The 18,619-nt window shown below is 42.4% G+C and overlaps 1 protein-coding gene across 1 annotated transcript; it reads right to left on the bottom strand.

Annotated features, from left to right (window-relative positions):
- Positions 1-480: 480 nt before the first annotated feature.
- LOC133377464 (uncharacterized) lies at positions 481-17,778 on the bottom strand. Its single transcript, XM_061611605.1, has 3 exons — positions 16,305-17,778; positions 3,866-3,971; positions 481-1,333 (listed from the first exon to the last, which is right to left on the bottom strand). The coding sequence occupies exons 1-3, from the start codon at positions 17,766-17,768 to the stop codon at positions 1,257-1,259; spliced, it is 1,647 nt and encodes a 548-aa protein (XP_061467589.1). The 5' UTR covers positions 17,769-17,778; the 3' UTR covers positions 481-1,256.
- Between the last annotated feature and the right edge of the window lie 841 nt (positions 17,779-18,619).

Here is an 18,619-nt window from a genome sequence, read left to right as displayed (position 1 = left end):
TTCCCCCATAAGTCAAGCACTGCATATAAAGTAAAAAGAAATTGTATTGAGTGCAGAATGTGGACAGCCATCTCCCAGACATTGGGATTAAGGGAAATGCTTCCGGAGCAGAAGGCATGAAATCAAAATAGACTTCAGGCCTGACACTGCTTTTTTCTCTTTCCCCAAAGTCAACTATCACCATTAAAGAGTACGCTTTACCTCTACTGGTCTGGAAGAAGTATTGGATTAAGTACAATATCAGTATAGCATCTCGTTACCATAGAAACATTAGAGAAGAAAGGTTTGCTGTGGGTTTTTTTTAATCCTTAGGAGGATTAAATGTAGGACAAATGTAGTGAAGTTCATGACAATATAATTTCTCTCAATAATTCTATTCTATTAATTGGATTAAATGCCTATGTTTATAAACTGAAATGCAGATGACATTTCACAGGGAAAGAGAAGATGTGAAACATTTTTATTATAGTACACATTAGCTGAAACATTCATAATTGGACAATTTGTTTACTGGTAAAATTCAATGGGGAGACATTTTACGAGACATAACACTAGTAACAGACGGAGAACAGAGGTCAGCCTGGGGCAAGGGCAGACAGCAAATAATTCTATTCCTTCAAGATATGAGAAGCTAAAATTCTACTTTTTATTTTATAAAATGCCAAGTGTACATCTGACACTATGCAAATAAACAATAATCCAATAGATGGCTTCATGGGCTCCTTTCATTCAGTTTGGTTTAAACTGTGGTACTTTGGCCTAAACAGCATTGTGAATCACATATCCTGAATAAAAAGGCTTTTCCTCCCCTTTGGCATAAACATGAGATGTCCTCCACTACCAGATATATAAGATGTAGATGTACCCAAACATCTACATGAAGAAATTAGTAATAGTGATATCTAAATTACCCCTGACATTCTGGAGACATTTACCTGGGAGTAAATTCTACTGGACTCAATGTGGCTTACTTCTGAGTAGACATGTTTAAGATTGCACTCTGTCACTTAGATAAATAGGACAGTTTAGCTCTGACATACAAGGAAGATATTGTGCAATTAGATTTAGGCTAAAGACCTCATCAAAGTCAAAATTACAAGTAGCTGTTGAGTTATTCTAAACAGGCATGTGCCCACAGGATTCCGTTCAAGTCAAAGATGCCACAGGCACAAACATGCCAAATATCGCAGTCCTTCCTTCCTTACAGAATGTTTACACACAAAAAGTAAAACTTTATCTTTTGGGAAACAGTGATGTCAAAGAAACTGTGTCAAGGACCCAGACACCAATTTCTTCCAGGCCTCCATAGATTCCAGCACACACACCTTGCCACCTAATGGCAAGACAGAATAATGAACAATTTAGTTTCTCTTGAAATCATAAACTACCGTGCACTCAAATGATATTTACAAAGGTGTCAAAAGAGATTAAAATATCCCCCCCCTGAACCTGAAATGTGCCCTCAAAGGGACAAGGAGTAAAAAAACAAAATCACATGATAATAATTTGTCCCATTCTTCACCTTTACTAGGCAGACTCTCAGTTCTTTGAAGGCCTATTTCAGAAAACTGAGGGGTAAAGGTGATGCTCTTGTTGTTTTTGCATGGCGGTTTTGGACAAATAGTATAAGAACTGTCAATATGTACATCATTTTTGCAATGTTTATTGGCCGTGACTGTGCTAGGACTGTCAGTAACTTTATTTTGAAGTTTATTGTGTAAAACACATCAGGTGTACAGAAGATTTGTATGAATCCTGAGTGACAAACCGAGCTGGGTTTCCTCAGAGTGGTTTGAGCATTCTACAAGGTGAGCCAGAATCTTTACAAGACAGATAAGAGTTAAAGTAAGACACCTGAGTGCTTTGTCACCTTGGCAATCCAGACATTTATTTTTTAAAATGTGTGGACAAGTACCTCTGAAAAGCAAAACTATGTCTCTGAGCTTATCCCATTAAAACCGGGTTGGGGGAGAGGTAGAGTAGCAGCTTTGCAAAACTGCAACTTACATCTCTAGTTTCAGGAAAACACCAGGATCAGGAGGAGAAGGGATCTCCTTCATGACGGATAGGTCTAGTTTGTAATCAAAAGGGAAGATTTTACCAGCACTTGCCAATCCCAGTGCTTTGGGGTGGAGCAGTTTTGTAAGATCAAACACTTGTGTCTTCTAATAGAAATCCTCAGAAGCTTGCATTGTACTGGAGGGTCAAGTATATTTCTATCCCTTGTTATAGTGCAAAGATTAATCTGTTTCATACACCTTCACATTCTAAATATGACTTCTGCAGGAATCTCATTACTTTTTTTACAAACCAGTCTGCTTTCATTAAACATGCATGTTGAAAAGGCATTGCCTGCCATCAGTGGCTGAAGAAATAATTGCATAGTTAACTGAACATTAGGTAGTTGCAGGTCTCACATCCTTAGAACTGATCTAACAGGCTAGTGGCATTTTCCAATTCTTCCTTTTTAAACTAGCATAGGGTTAAATGAATTACAGCATGCGCTTTTCAATCAATGAAAAAAAATTATCAGCCACTGTGTGACCAATGTCAATAATCTGTCTTGCATAAGACTGAGTACTTATTAAAGAGGCCAGCAAATTTAGCGTTAATAGAGTTACATATATCACAATTGGTTTTTTTTAAAACTTCATGGAAGAGATTCCGAGGAAATTATCTATCTATTGGTGGTGATTCATTGGCCTGGTTTGATGACAAGCTAAGCCAAACCTTGGCTTGGCTTAGACGGTGCAACCATGTAGGCTTCTGGAGAGAAGCTCACAGCCACTTTGCTCCTTCCCAGTCCTTTTTGCTGTTGCACCATGCTGAGCTAAGCCAACATTTGGTTAAGTTCTAGCCACTTATCACTAACTACAAGCTATAACCAAGAAGAGGCCTTGGTTACAGTTCATGGTTAGTGACAAGTGGTTAGTGAAACCTTTGGCTTAGTGTGTTCTGCAGACTAGGCCATTGGCTACCTCTTGGCATAAGAACATTACTGAGACCACATCCATACCATAAATTTAAAGCGAGGTGCGCCTGGCGCCAACACTGCTATCTTTTCAGTGCCACGTCAAGACTTTCCTCTTCTCCCAGGCATTTTAGCATGTGTTTTAAATTGTTTTTATATTGTTTTAAATTTTAAAATTGTGTTTTAAATTGTTTTTAAAATATGTTTTTAAATTGTATATTTGTTTTAATGTTTTTGATTGCTGTAAACCACCCAGAGAGCTTCGGCTATGGGGTGGTATACAAGTGCAATAAATAAATAAATAAATAAAGCATATTTATACCATATTAACAGTCATGGCTTCGCCTCAAGAATCTGGGAACTGTAGTTTACCCCTCACAGAGCTACAATTCACAGAACCCTGAATAAACAATAGTTGCCAGGTTTCTTTGGGGGAAGCCATGAGCTTTAAACGTATGGTGTGGGTGTCTTTTGTGTGTGTGTGTGGGGGGAAATAAAGGCTTTTATATGCTGTTCTTGATTGTCATGATCTAATGATTCATGCAGTTGACTTGCTTGCATGGTTGAAAAGTTTATTTGCCATGCCCACTACATCTATCAGTTTCAGTTTAGTTTTTATTACGGCCAAAGGCCAGAATACAAAGATAAAATAGAACATCAAAACTACAATTATTATTAGAATGATATCTTATTCAATTAAAATTAATTAAAATCAATTTCCAGACCGTATGGAATATTCATTAATAATTCACACCATTTTAGACCAATTATTATTATAATAATGCAGAATGCATTTTAAAATTGATTAAACTAATTAGACATTGGATAAACTCTAACCTGCTTTTAAGACCATATAAAATAAATCAATAAAATTCATTTTCCAGTGACTTTTACCCGATTTCTCCTGCAGAGAATAGCGGCTGTGCAAAATTTTGCAACTTTCTCTGTGATTAATTGCTGGTGATCTCCAAGTAAATGATCCAAAAGTTTTTCTTCGTTTCTGCCAGGTACAAGATCAAGAATAGGTTTAATTATTTGATTTCTAAGGTCTAGGTAGTAAGGACATTGTAAAAGGACATGAGCAATTGTTTCAATCTCATCCGCACCGCAAGGGCATTTCCTCTCGTAGTATGGAATTTTATTGACTCTACCCTCTAAAAGTTTAGAAGGTAAGGTATTCATTCTTGCAAGTGAAAAAGCCCTGCGGTAGTTAGGAATAGTAAGAAAGGATAAATAGGGCATTGGGGTTAAAATTTTTGGATTATATCTATGCTTCCTAACCTGTAATAAGTGATGTTGAAAGTCTATATCCTTAATTCTTTGTAGTATGCTCAACGTGGCTTTTAAGTAACCCATTTCCTGAATCACAGAAATAGAAAAGCCCAAGGACAGTAATTTATCCGTTATCAATTTAACCCAGGGAGATTGAAAATTATCTCTTAAGATGTTAGAAGAGAGCCCAGTAGGGTTAAATAGCAATTTGAGCCAAGTAGAAATTCTCAAGGCCCAAATCTTAGATTCTATGGTGGGTAAACCAGCCTCAAGTCTAAGGATAAAACTAGGAATGCATTTGGGAACTGCAAAAATAGCTCTTAGAAAGGAATTTTGAATCGATTTCAAAACAGAAAAATTCTCAAAAGTGGTAACCTGGACCCCATAAAGTAGCTGAGAGACTACCTTTGCAGAAAAAACTCTGATTACTGGGACAATAAGCTGACCACCCTTATTGTAAAAATATGACAGAAGGGCTTTCAATGTTTTTTTTTTGCATTCCAGACCATTGTTTTAATCTGCATCTGCCATGATCCTGACGCTTGAAATGTTAAACCTAGATAAATAACGGAATTTATTTGCTCAATTGTCTGGCCGTTAATTTGCCAACGATGATTTAATCTTTTTTTAGTAAATATTAAGACCTTAGTTTTCTCATAGTTAATTAGCAGCCGTTCCTCCAAGCAATATGTAGATAGAGCTGTTAGAAGTCGTCTAAGGCCCACCAAAGATCTTCCAATAAGACTATGTCGTCAGCATATAGAAGTATAGATCTTGAACAGCCAGCTAATATTGGAGCATGTGAAGAGATAGTGGCCAGGGAATCGACTATTCCATTAATATATATGTTAAACAGAAGGGGCGCTAAAACACATCCCTGTTTAACCCCATTAAATGTAGGGACAAGATTAGATAAATGACCCATGTTGTTACATCTAATCCGTAAAGACGTGTCAGTATATAGTCCCTGTATTAATATCAACAATCTTTTATCGATATCCATGGCATTTAATTTCATCCAGAGTCTTTCGCGGGAGATGGAGTCGAACGCCGATCTAAAATCAATAAAGGCTGTATACATCATAGTATCTGACTTAGTCAAATATTTAGAAATAAAATGGTTTAGAATCAGGGCCTGGTCTATAGTTGAACGTCCAGACCTAAAACCAGCTTGTTCTTGTGCCAGAAAGTTCTTTTGTTCTACCCAAGCATTCAATTTATCATGTAAATGGGTCGCGTAAAGTTTACTGATTATATTCAGTAAACTTATTGGCCTATAATTGGCTGGATTGTTATGAGAACCTTTTTTATAAAAAGGAATAATTATTGCAAGCCCCCATTCTTTAGGGATTTGCATTGAATTATTGATGTAAGTAAAGAGGGCAGCTAGAAGTGGGGCCCACCAGTCCGGGTTTAATTTAAAAACTTCCACAGGAATGTTATCACTGCCAGGAGCTTTCCCTAATTTAAGCCTAGCAATTAAATCGAGGATCTCCGGAATGGAAACCGGGGGCCATTTAGGGATTTCAGCTTCCGTATAGTGTATTACTGTAGAAAATAATATACAAGAAATAATGCTTTTTGGCTTTTGTAGAATTTGCTTGGCTTAAGGGAAATAAAGACAATACCGGTGACTTAGTGAACATTCCATAGGCACGTATTTTGCTGTTTACATAAGCTGGCCTGGCTATCTCTTTGTTTGTGTAAACTACCTTGACTCACAGAACCAGTTTTGCAAGTGCTTCTAATGGCACCGAGTGAAGAGACAACGCCTGTCTCAGGAATGTGGCCAAGAGCCAAAAAGACCTTATATGGAAAAGATCGGGAATAAGGAAGTAGGCGGAACAGGCAGTTAATGTATGCATGAGGTATGTGATGCCGAGGGTATCAAGACCTGGCTGCGACCAGGGAGGGGCAGACTTGGCTTTGTTCGTTTCTCCACTTGCAAGTGCTTCAATAAAACTCTGGCTTTACTTTTAAGACCGTTTCGTCGTTCCTTGAGTAATATTGAAACCTTGTACTTGGGAGCGGATCCTCGCCTAACAATAAAACAAATATTGTGGGCGTTTGTTACAAGTGGCGACCACGAAGGGATAGGCCATTGAGCGCCCCACGGCGTTCCGGAGGCGACGTGGCCGAGCGGAAAGAGCGCTCCGGGCCCCATTGAGGCCTGTTCCGCGTGGCTGATGGGCGCGCCGGGGCGCCGGGGTAAGCGCCAAGCCTCTCCATAGAAATCGAAATGAGTAAAGCCAGACTTCAGAAGGGGTAAGTCGCCCGGAGCAGGGCCGAAGAAATTTGTGAATGTAAGAGTGTGTATGAGGTGCGCATGAGACGGGACGAATCCTAACGGTTATCCCGAAGCGAGAGCGGACCGGCCAGTAGTGCGTTTCCTGCGTCCTCGCGAGAGGCCGGGCCACGACAGCAGGGAAGTGCAAGTTGTCTGTCTTTTCCGTTTTTGTCGGTAAGTCCCTGTCTGTTTCGTGGGCAAAAAGGGTATAGATTACAGGGACCAAAAGGGTTTTCCTGGGCATAGATTACACGCAGACGGGGTGGGCTTTGTCACCTGTCGGACGGTCGTTTCGTCTCAGTCACAAAAAGACCCCAAGCATGGGACAAGGTGCGTCGAAAGCCATAGCCAAAGGGACAGCCCAGAAGACAAAACGGAGGGGTGGGCAACCGGGAACGGGCAGACTGGGAAAAACGCCACTTGAATGTGTTCTGAATAATTTCTTGAGTTTCAAAATAGGGGTTATTTCAGCAGGGGGTCCGGTACCAACACCGGAGAAATTAGAGCACTTTTGCTTGATTGATTGGGTGGGATTGGGAATTTCGTGGCCACCGGGTGGGACTTGGGACAGTAAGAAAATCAGCTGCCTAATATCCACTCTGTATGATGCTTTACCAGAGACGGCCGACTCTTGGCATTATGCAGAGGGGTGGAGGGCAGTAAGCCGCAATCCGCCAACAGAATGTGCGCTGGAAATGGTCATGACTCAGTCCAAAGGGGAAAAACCTGTCCTGCCGGACAGCGATGATTTTAATGATCTGGCCATTAGGAGGAGGGTCATGGCACCACCGGCACCACCTGAGGGTGCAGGTGAGGGCCCGGCTCTAGCTCCGCCCCATCCCCCACAACAAATAGTGCCCCCTCCGCAGCCACCACCAGGGAACCCGCCTCCCTATGCTGACCAGGCAGGGGCTCCGCCACCAACTGCCCCGCCTGAGCACCCCGACCAAGCGGAAAGAGTGCGGGAGGAGTTGGTCTGGTCCCGACAGTTATGGGAGGAGTTGGCTCAGGCCCAAAGGGAACGTGACGCGGCACACGAGAACATGTTAAGACTCTATGAGAAATTGGCAGAGAGGGAAAGGGAGGAGTTACCCGTGGCTACTGCAAAGAAAAGACAAGAGCTGATACATGCTATAAAGACAATGGAGGATCCCATGACATTAAGAGGGGGAAAGCAATACGGGAGGAATAGATCCAACTCAGTTTTGGAAATAAATTTTGTGGCACCAATGAGGGAGGTGTTGGACGCAAATGCCCAGGTCGCGTTTGTGCATGCCCCATTTTCCACTTCAGACTTATTCAATTGGAAGAATCAAATGCCAGGACTAAGAGAGGATCCAGATAAACACTACCAGATGTGGGATTCCATTTTTGCCAACCACAATCCCATTTGGGTAGATATACAGACACTTTTAAATATGTTGTTGACCCAAGAAGAAAAGAGCCTCGTCCTTTCCCAGGCGTGGACAGAGGCAGCCCGAAACCAATGGGCAGGAAATAATGCCGCGGATCTGGCAACTGAAGTGGTCCTCCCCATAGTGGACCCGGGGTGGATACCCACCCCGGGCGTGGCTCACCCACAGTTAATAAACTACAAAAGGCTCATTTTGTATGGAGTAAGGAATGCCATACCAAAGCCAATGAATATGTCTAAATTGTACCAGGTACAGCAGGACCCAAAAGAATCACCCTCTGTGTTTTTGGAAAGATTAACCACTACAATGCGGAAATATACCGCTTTAGACCCAGATTCGGAGGACAATCAGAGACTACTGATTACTCTATTCATTGGTCAGAGCTGCTCGGATATTAGAAAAAAGTTACAGAAGATAGAGGGAGTGATGGGCATGCGTATGGGACAGATAGTGGAGATTGCGTACAAAGTGTATGTAAATAGGGAGGAGCAAGTAAAAAAGGAAGAAGGGAAAGTCAGGAAGAAGGAATATGGTATGATGGCAGCCGCAATTGTGGAAGGGGTCACCCAGGCCACCCAAGGTACAAGAGGGGGGTATGGACCCCCGAGGCGCACCCCCTCCCGCGCCAGCCAAAAGGAAACCCGGAGCCACCCCCCGTTACATAAAGATCAATGTGCCCGATGTCTAAGAAGGGGCCATTGGGCTCCGGATTGTAGTGTGAGGAACACTGAGAACCGGGAAAGGGGAGCTGATCACCAGTTATGGCAGGAGGACAAAAGGACAGAACAATCAGGGCGGAAGGGTCCACCCAAGGAGATGGCGCAATTTACGGAGGAATACGACTCTGAATGAAGGTGGACGGGATATAAGGGGGGTCCGCAGGCAGAACCTATGCTAAAACTAACAGTCAATGGAAATCCATTACAAGGACTGGTAGATACAGGAGCCTCTTTTTCAATGATGCCCCGGACCTGTTCCCGTCAAAAGATACCCCTTACGTCTCAAGTTGCTACCGTGATGGGAATAGAAGGCAACAAGCAGAGGATACCCATCTCACAACCTCTCGCCGTCAGGTTCCACGATAAAGGGCCTGCAGGAAGAGAACATCGCCGCCCAGGGAAGGAGAGTCTGCTGCTGCTGCTGTGGGATCACCACCTCCACCACCCTTCCCTGTGGGACTTCTGCCTGGCAGACCTGCATCCTGCAGGACCAGGCCCCAGGTACCCAGCCAGCTGGGACTGATTGCTACCGCCTGTCCCTCTTTGGAAGGATACATAAGCCGGCTGGCTGGGGTGGCCTGGGTGTTTGTTTGTTTTTTGTTAGTTTGTTGTGTGCTGCTTTTTTTTTTTTTTGTGGGAATAAGGAGGATTAATTTTATGATGTTTTAATTGGAAATTGGTTTTAAATTGTTTAGGACTGTGGTTTGTTTTTGTATATGTATATTATGTATAGCTTTTTGTTATTGTAAGTCGCCTAGAGTGTCCACTAACCTGGACAGATAGGCGACCAATAAATAAAATATTATTATTATTATTATTAAAGGAACAGAGTTTAGTCATCAATTTTTGATATCATCTGAATGCCCACTCCCCATTTTTGGCCGAGACATTCTAAGTAAGCTGCAAGTCCGCATCACATTCCAAGACAATGAATTACACGTACAGGTCCCCAAGCAGAACGAATGTGCCTTCCAAATGGCACTTGCAGGAATAAAGGAAAAGAATGTCCAACAGGAGCCTCTCATGATTCCCAATGTACACCCAGACGTATGGGCAAGGAAAGACAATCCGGCAAGGGCAAAGAACGCTACTCTGGTCCAAGTACGATTGAAGCCCGGATCCGCCCCAACGCCAGTAAAGCAGTTTCCCCTAAGGGCCGAGGTCCGACAAAGTTTACATAAAATGATCATTTTGTTCTTAGAATATGGATGGATACACCAGACCACTAGCCCACATAACACCCCGATATTGGGAGTCCCTAAGGAATGACGGCCGGGCCGGTATAGGCTAGTCCAAGATTTGAGAATTATCAACGGAAAAGTTCTGGAAGATGTGCCTGTTGTACCGAATCCACACACACTGTTGTCATATGTACCCTTTACATCTACTACTTTCACCGTCCTTGATTTAAAGGATGCCTTCTTCTCCATCCCGCTACATGAGGATAGCCAAGATCTATTCGCGTTTCAATGGGAAGCCCCGGAGGAACCACGGGCCTGTCAGCTCACTTGGAACGTGCTCCCACAAGGATTCGTTAGCTCACCAAGTGAATTTACCAAGGCGTTGCAGAAGGACCTGGCTGGATGGTACCAAGAAAAGAGACCATCGACGCTGCTGGTTTATGTGGATGACTTGCTGATATGTAGCCCGACAGAAGAAGCCAATACCGAAGATGGAAAGCACCTGTTAAATTACTTGTATAAATGCAGATACCGGGTTTCAAGAGAAAAGGTCGAATGGAATCAGAAGGAGGTGACCTACCTAGGGTACCAGGTCTCATCCCAAGGGCGCCGGCTATCTGATGAGCGAAAGAGGGCTATTTGTGCTGTCCCACCACCTAGGGACATTAAGGCTTTAAGATTCTTCCTGGGACTGACAGGGTTTTGCCGACAATGGATCCCAGGGTACAGTGAATATGTCGGACCTCTGTATGAACTCCTCAAGAAGGACTCCAGGTGGCACTGGACGAAAGAATGTGAAAAATCATTTCAAAAGATTAAAAGTGCGTTGCAACAAGCTCCAGCGCTTGCCTTGCCCAATGGAAGTAAACCTTATAGACTGTATGTGGCGGAGCGAAAAGGCATGGCAATGGGAGTGCTGACACAGAAGATGGGACCCGATCACCTCCCAGTGGGATATTATTCATCAAAGTTAGATCCAGTAGCCCAAGGGTGGCCTGCTTGTCTAAGAATTGTGGCAGCCACAGCAGTGGTGCTAACAAAAGCCGAGAAAATCATGATGGGCGCGCCAGTAACAGTCCTTGGCCCTCATGACCTCCGGAGGATCTTAGGAGAAGCAGCATCAAAGGTTTTAAGTCCGAGTCGCCAAACCCAATATGAACAGCAACTACTGGGTCGCCCAGACCTAACACTGAAAACCTGCAACACCCTGAATCCAGCAACACTTTTACCGGAGCCAGGAGAGCTCGAGCATGATTGCATTGAGACCCTAGACATCACCCTATGCCCAAGAATTGACTTGACAGACCAACCAATAGATGGAAGACACGTGTTCATTGATGGGAGTTCCCGGGTAATAGACGGAAAGAGGAAAACAGGATATGCAGTATGTGAAAACATGAAGGTTCTTAAAAGTGGTCAACTACCCTCGACGCACTCCGCCCAGGTGGCACAGCTAACAGCAGCAATAGAAGCATTAAAGATGATGAAGGACCAAAGTGTGACCATCTATACAGACTCCAAATATGTCTTCCAACAGCCCATGCATTTGCAATGATATGGAAAGAAAGAGGATATGTGAAGAGCGGAGGACAGCCAGTGGAACATCGAGAGCAGATCATCAAATTTTTAGATGCCATCCAGGAACCGAAAAAGGTGTCTATCGTACATGCGCTAGCTCACGGGAAAGATAAGAATTCGACATGGAGACAGGGCAATCAATTCGCAGATCAAAAGGCAAAGGAAGCAGCACTTAAAGATGATAGCAACACGGTAACAATGTGTGCAATCCAACTACCTCTTCCCACCAAGGCACCAGAATACTCTCAGAAAGAAGAGGAAAGAGCACGAGATCAAAAGGCTATAAAATTAGAGTCCGGATGGTGGCAGGTACCAACTGGACAACTCATCATCCCACGGCAGATCCTCCGTCAACTTATACAGGATTTACATGCGCAGACGCATTTGGGTGGAAACGCGCTGGGAGATCTACTAATTCGCCAGGTCGTGGCACCAGGACTGTATGAGGAAACTAAAAGAGCCGTATTCAATTGTGCTATTTGTGCGGCAGTCAACCCAGCACCAAAGCCTCCTGTGCCAATGGGAGGAAGACCATGGGTGTATTATCCATTCCAATGGTTACAAATTGACTTTGCAGAACTGCCCCGCAACCAAGGCTATAGGTACTTGTTGGTAATCGTTGACCAACTAACGGGATGGCCAGAAGCGTTTCCCACTCGTACTGCCACTGCAAATACTGTTGCTAAAGTCCTACTGAAGGAAATCATCCCACGGTATTCCCTACCAGAGACTTTTGAATCAGACCAAGGACCCCACTTTGTCAACCAGATTGTGAAAAATATAAGTTCCGCTCTGGGGTTTGAATGGAAGTTACATACCCCGTGGCGGACCCAATCATCCGGTCAGGTAGAACGCGCCAATCGGACAATTAAGACACTACTGACCAAGGTGTGTCGAGAGACATCATTAAAATGGGTTCAAGCCTTACCATTGACTCTGACCATTATGCGAAACACTCCCAGGGGAAAAACTAAATTGACACCATTTGAGTCCCTTTTCGGACAACCTCCCCTTGAGTCACGGCCCCAGACAGAAAGGGCTCCCATAACAGGGGATGTGGGTGCAAAACAGTTAAAAGAGTATGTAATTGCCTTGCAGGATGTTCTCTCCTCTCTCCATAGGCACAGTCGAGAATTCCAGAGGCTTCCATTAGACTTGGCAATTCATAGCTACCGTCCAGGCGATTGGGTCCAGATTAAACAGTGGAAAAGGGAGCCACTCCTACCAACTTGGGGACCGGAGAAGCAAGTCGCCCTCATGACGGAGGCAGCAGTAAAAGTATTTGGAAGCGACAAATGGATCCATGTTTCCCGCATAAAGAGAGCATCTGAACCACTTACCATTCAGGAACCAGAGAAGAGGGTAGCGAAGGACCCTCCAACTGGTGGGGTGAACAATCAAGAACCTGAAGCTAAGTGGTCTTCGAGGGTCGTGTCGGGCTCTGACCTGAAGCTCAAGTTCTCCAGGAGGAGGGACAGTTTATGATCATGAATCCAGTATTACCATTCCCATTGGGGACAGCTTTCTTATGTTCCCTAATTTTAATTGTATTAGTGTGTGTAAATTTCTTTAACCAACCTCGACGTCACGATGAGCAGTTGAGAAATATCAGGTCTGCATCCATCGAGATGGATAGGACAAACACATTTGTTGAACTTGCCCATCAGGTATCCAAAGTATTTTATCTCAAAAATTGCTGGATCTGTGGGAGTCCAAAAGGTTTTCTAGAGTGGCCGTGGATTGCATTCCCGGTAGCACCTCGGTGGCTCTTAAGTAATGTAAGTGAAGTGCATGTCAATTTAAGCACCTGGACAGAACCCCATACCTGGAAGTTACATGGGGCAGGGGTAGGCAAATACTGTATTCATCAAAATGTTACGGGAGGGGTGCAAGTTGGGAATAGCAGGTGTAATTGGACATTGGAATGGCGCTCATACTGCATCATACGGGACTGTCCGGTCACCAACTGTACTCAGTTGGCCCCTCAATGGAATGACACACATATCAGACTCAACAATGGCACATGGTGTTCATGTATCCCTGATGCACGTAATCAAAGTTCATGCAGATCCAAATGTGATGATCCCAATGTGGACATCCAGGTGAATGAATGTCAGGAGAGGAATCTAACGATTCCTACGATCTTAAGGGACCAAGGTTGGTTATGGACGCACCTCAATGGAACGGTCGTCAAGGGATTCCATAACTATTGGACTACATGGAACCAAACTAATAACTACGCTGTTTGTAAATATAATAATGACTCTCGCATATGGAGATGCAGTTATGAAGAGCGAGGGTACCGGATAGTTACAGGACCCCTTGGGGCAGAGGACAGTTATTATATCCCCTACAAAAAGAAATCCCCGATTTTGCATAATAGCACTAGGCCTGCGTTAAAAGGACATTATTGGATTTGTGGAAGTAAGGCGTATGCCATTCTCCCCTTAAATTGGACCGGCACTTGTTATGTTGGAGCCATACAACCCCTCTATACCATAAAAGGAGGTAGTTTTAATCCTTTGATTCCAGTGTTCGATGAGGAGCCAACTGATAAGAGAAAACGCTCCATAAATGTTAACTTAGCAAGAGGACAGGACAATGGATGGAGGGATGAATGGCCACCTGAACGCATCATCGCCACATATGATCCAGCCTCCTGGGCACAGGATAGTATGTATGGATACAGGACTCCTATTTATTTATTGAATAGGTTGATCCGGTTACAAGCTGTGGTAGAAATTCTAACTAATCAGACGGCAAATTCCTTAATTCTGCTTGCTGATCAATCAACTCAAATGAGAGAGGGGATACTCCAAAACCGGTTAGCTCTGGACTACTTACTGGCAAAAGAGGGAGGAGTCTGTGGGCTCCTCAACCTAACGGAATGTTGTCTCAAAATAGATGACAATGGTGAGATTGTAAAAGATGTGGCAAATAAAATGAAGAAGCTTGCACACGTACTGGTACAAACCTGGAAAGGGCTCGATCTTGGGGATTGGAATTCATGGTTTAACTGGTTCGGAGGAATGAAAACTATGGTTATACTAGTTATGCTAATTTTAGTAGGATGTATGCTTTTACCCTGTCTGTTACCAATAATCATGAATGGCATTCGCAGTATAGCGGACAATGCAGCAACAAGAAGTAGTATGCAACTGTATGGAAAAATAATGTATCAAAGGATATATAAAGAAGATCCATGGGAGACAAAAGGAGAGAAGAGGAAAGAGCCCATTTAGTATAATTTAAAATGGGCTCTTGAGGGGGGAATTGTAGAAAATAATATACAAGAAATAATGCTTTTTGGCTTTTGTAGAATTTGCTTGGCTTAAGGGAAATAAAGACAATACCGGTGACTTAGTGAACATTCCATAGGCACATATTTTGCTGTTTACATAAGCTGGCCTGGCTATCTCTTTGTTTGTGTAAACTACCTTGACTCACAGAACCAGTTTTGCAAGTGCTTCTAATGGCACCGAGTGAAGAGACAACGCCTGTCTCAGGAATATGGCCAAGAGCCAAAAAGACCTTATATGGAAAAGATCGGGAATAAGGAAGTAGGCGGAACAGGCAGTTAATGTATGCATGAGGTATGTGATGCCGAGGGTATAAGACTTGGCTGCGACCAGGGAGGGGCAGACTCGGCTTTGTTCGTTTCTCCACTTGCAAGTGCTTCAATAAAACTCTGGCTTTACTTTTAAGACCGTTTCGTCGTTCCTTGAGTAATATTGAAACCTTGTACTTGGGAGCGGATCCTCGCCTAACAATAAAACAAATATTGTGGGCGTTTGTTACATTACTGTAACGTTATCACTATTCTTTTGGTATAGCCTGGCAAAGTAGTCCTCCCAAATAGCTGGAGGAATACAACAGTCTAGATTGGAAAACGACTTTGGCCAGTTATAGGAGACAAGTCTCCAAAACAAGGTGGAATTTTTTAGCTTGGAAGCATGTAATAAGCGTAACCAGGTTTTATTCAGTTCTGTTTTCTTTTTCCTTTTAAGCAAGTTCTTATATTGCTTCCTAGCCATACAGTAAATTAACAGATGTTCTGGTGTTCTATATAATTTATAGGATTTATAGGCCAATACTAAATGTTTTTTATTATCACGGCACTCTTGATCAAACCATGTCTTGGAGTTCTTTGGTATATTTCTCCTGGTACTATTAGAAATTATTAAAGGAGAATTTTGAAATGAGGCTATTAGCTGTTGAAAATAGAGTAATGTATCCTCCGGATATAATGATGTAATAATTAGATCTTTTAACGCTAAGATGTCAGGGGTGTTTAGCCATACATTTAGATCTTTTTCAACTTTAGGTATCCATTTTAGCCTTCCTGGTCGGCTGACTATCTCATTATTAGTGAAAGTCTGGTGTCTCAATAATAGAGATGAAATATTACAGTTGATTACAATAGTTATAGGCCGATGGTCACTTTCCGGACGATCTTCCACTTTGAGATTGTCCACTAAGTGGAAAAGCTCATGGGAGACAAAGGCCAAGTCTATTTGAGATGTACCTCTAGGAGAAAGGTAAGTAAATTCCCCTTGATAGTCTCCACAGGTGCGGCCATTCAGAAGTACTAGATAAAGTATGGGAAATTAACTTTTGTCTAGAATTTCCCCCTTCCAAAGTCACACTAAGATCCTTGCTCTCTTTCCCAGTATGACTACTATTATTAACATCAACAATCTGACCCAACCTTTTCGCTTTTAAAGCGGATACTAAATTTTCAAAGTTAGCCAGAATTTCCGACTGTACTTCAGCTGAAAGTTCAGTATATGATTCCAGCAAATATTGTTCTTCCGGGATATGGAACAATTCTTCCTCATTTATAGTAATCCTAGGGTTAATTTCTTCGCAGCTTGCTTGTACCTCAATAATATTTGTGGGCAATTCTTCAAGGGATGCCAGCAATGGAGCCTGGTCACTTGCCTCCCCGTTTGATTTTAAAGATCGGGATTTAAGTCCATTTAAATTCAAAGATAATAGGCTTTGTAACGGGGCTATATTTTCAAAGACCCTGAGACACTTTAAGTTCTGCAAAAGAAGTAGATTTCTATTTTCATATAAGAGGCCAGCTATTTTTTTATCATGGAATGAAAGTATGGCTCTGGCATCTACATAGTTATAGAAAAGGTATTCTATTGAGGCAACTTCTATACACCAGTCTATTCCAGGTAAGATATGTTCCATTATAGAATGAAAGTGCTGTCTTCGTTGAAATTGAGTCAATGCTCCTTTCGGTTTAGGATAGTTTATTATAGCTAGTTTTGCCTTATTTAGGACTAATTCCCACGATTTAATTTTGGGGATCTTAGGCAATTCAGGATCTTCCAGAGTCACCTTTTTTTGTTGCAAAGGAGGTTTCACATTAGGAGAGATGGGTAAAGTAATTAAGGTATTAGATTCCAATCTAAGAGGTTCTTGATCAGCAACAATATTATTTTGTTCCATTTGAATCGATGTAGATGTATTTGCCCTCTTTTCCAGCTTTGTTTTCTTAGACTTCCTTTTTCTCCTCTTTTTCCTCTTGTTAGGAGCAATAGGAGTATCCAGTAATTTAAAAAGTTTATCAAATCTCATATGAGATTTATGACGAATTTTGCAGGATTTAATGTTTTTGCTCTTCTTATGGTGTTTATGTTCCTGCGATTTCGATTTTTTAGATGATATGTCAGAAAGGGATTTCAGTTGTGTGGTCTGCGTGGCTTGTGAGGTTGTAGGTAAGTTTACTATTGGTTCTTTATGATGATATTCTTGCTTGGAGATAACATCCATTAGAATAGAAAGCAGAGAATTCGACTCAGCTACAAATTTGGAAATTTGAATCAAAGATTGAGACACCATTTGGGACCAGTTTTCATCCACCACAGAGCCTTGTTGGTTGTTCACAACCGGATGTTCTGTCTCTTTCTGGGAATGACAAAATTCTAAGGAATTAGTCTTGAGTTCTCCATAGATAGATGAGGATTCAAGAGGGGGCATTGAACTGGAAACACTTACAGCTGAGATATTAGCTGCCCTTCCCTGTGTAGCTGAGTCATTGAGGGAGGAATTTTCCTCCGCAGCTGTTATTAATTCCTGGGCCAGGTTGGGTCCTGTGGAATCCTCGGCATTAAGTAACCATGCCAAGGAATTATTTAACAGCCAGTCATTAATATCATAATTTTTAGTCGCTGTAGTTTCCACCTCCTTCCTTTGTCTTACTTCCTTTGTTGTCTCTTTTATATTATAGAAATGCGTTATCTTGGTCTGCATTCCTTTGGTTTGTAAAGAGTCAAAGTCAGTGGATAGTTCTATTCCAAGATCTTTACATTTTTTCCTAGTAAGAACCATCTTTTTAGCTTTTAGCTTTTTACTTGATAAATGTATTCAGCTGCAGCTGCAATAGAACTAAAGATTAACGTCTCTTAAGATAACGCAGTCAAAACAGAATCCAGCTTCAATGGTAAGGCAGCAAATATTTATATCCAAAAGGGTTAGAGAAAGCATAGTCTAATATAAATCATGGCAGACTTTGTTAATTATTAGTCCGTTATCTAATCTTTAGAAGTACTTGTTTACAGTACTTGTTTGCAGAAAGTCTTTACCTCTGCCGGCGTTTTGGGACGTCAGGTGAATTCTTCTCTTTCTGCAGACGGTTAGCTTTAGAATCTTTAATTTTTCCAATGTTCTTTTAAGTTGGTAGATTAGTAGATTTTTCCAATTAACAATCCTCAGATTCAGTGTGCCAGAAGATATCTAGTGATAAAGATTCCCCAAATACCGTTCCGGCATATCAAACACATCTCTACTATGCAGTAGCCATCTTCTCTCCCTCATTTGTATCCTTCACTACATCTATCGTCTTTCAGTGGTTGTCAGATGCCACAGGGCTCAAACTGGGAGGCAGTTCAGTTGCACAACAACCCCGCATTCTCCTGGCACAGGGATTCTGTATGCTATATATTCAGAATGTTCAGTCTCCATCATCTCCAGGCAAAAGTAGCAGATGATGCAAAGACCCTGGAGAGGTGTTGATAGACTCCATATACAATATTGTGATAAAGGGACCGAGTATAAGGCAGCCTCATAAGTTCATACTACACTAGATGGCCAATCCTCTGCTTGCTTCTGATATAAAGGGCCTAGTTCTGCTGCACTGCATGGAAGGAGTGTTGTTAGTGCCATTAGGCTGGGTCTGCCTG

The sequence above is a fragment of the Rhineura floridana genome, chromosome 2 (genome assembly GCF_030035675.1).
Source record: "Rhineura floridana isolate rRhiFlo1 chromosome 2, rRhiFlo1.hap2, whole genome shotgun sequence".
Classification (NCBI taxonomy): Eukaryota; Metazoa; Chordata; class Lepidosauria; order Squamata; family Rhineuridae; genus Rhineura; species Rhineura floridana.
Note: the sequence above shows the minus strand (reverse complement) of the source record. Positions and strands in the feature narration are given on the sequence as shown.

Bases quoted from the DNA above. Each gene is read 5' to 3' on its own strand.
- LOC133377464 (XM_061611605.1), bottom strand. From the start codon at position 17,768: ATGGTTCTTACTAGGAAAAAATGTAAAGATCTTGGAATAGAACTATCC. The intron at 3,972-16,304 runs GTACAAGCAAGC...TGTACCTGGCAG, and splicing joins TGCCCACAAATATTATTGAG to AAACGAAGAAAAACTTTTGG. The intron at 1,334-3,865 runs GTAAAAGTCACT...TCTTGCCATTAG, and splicing joins TTCTCTGCAGGAGAAATCGG to GTGGCAAGGTGTGTGTGCTG.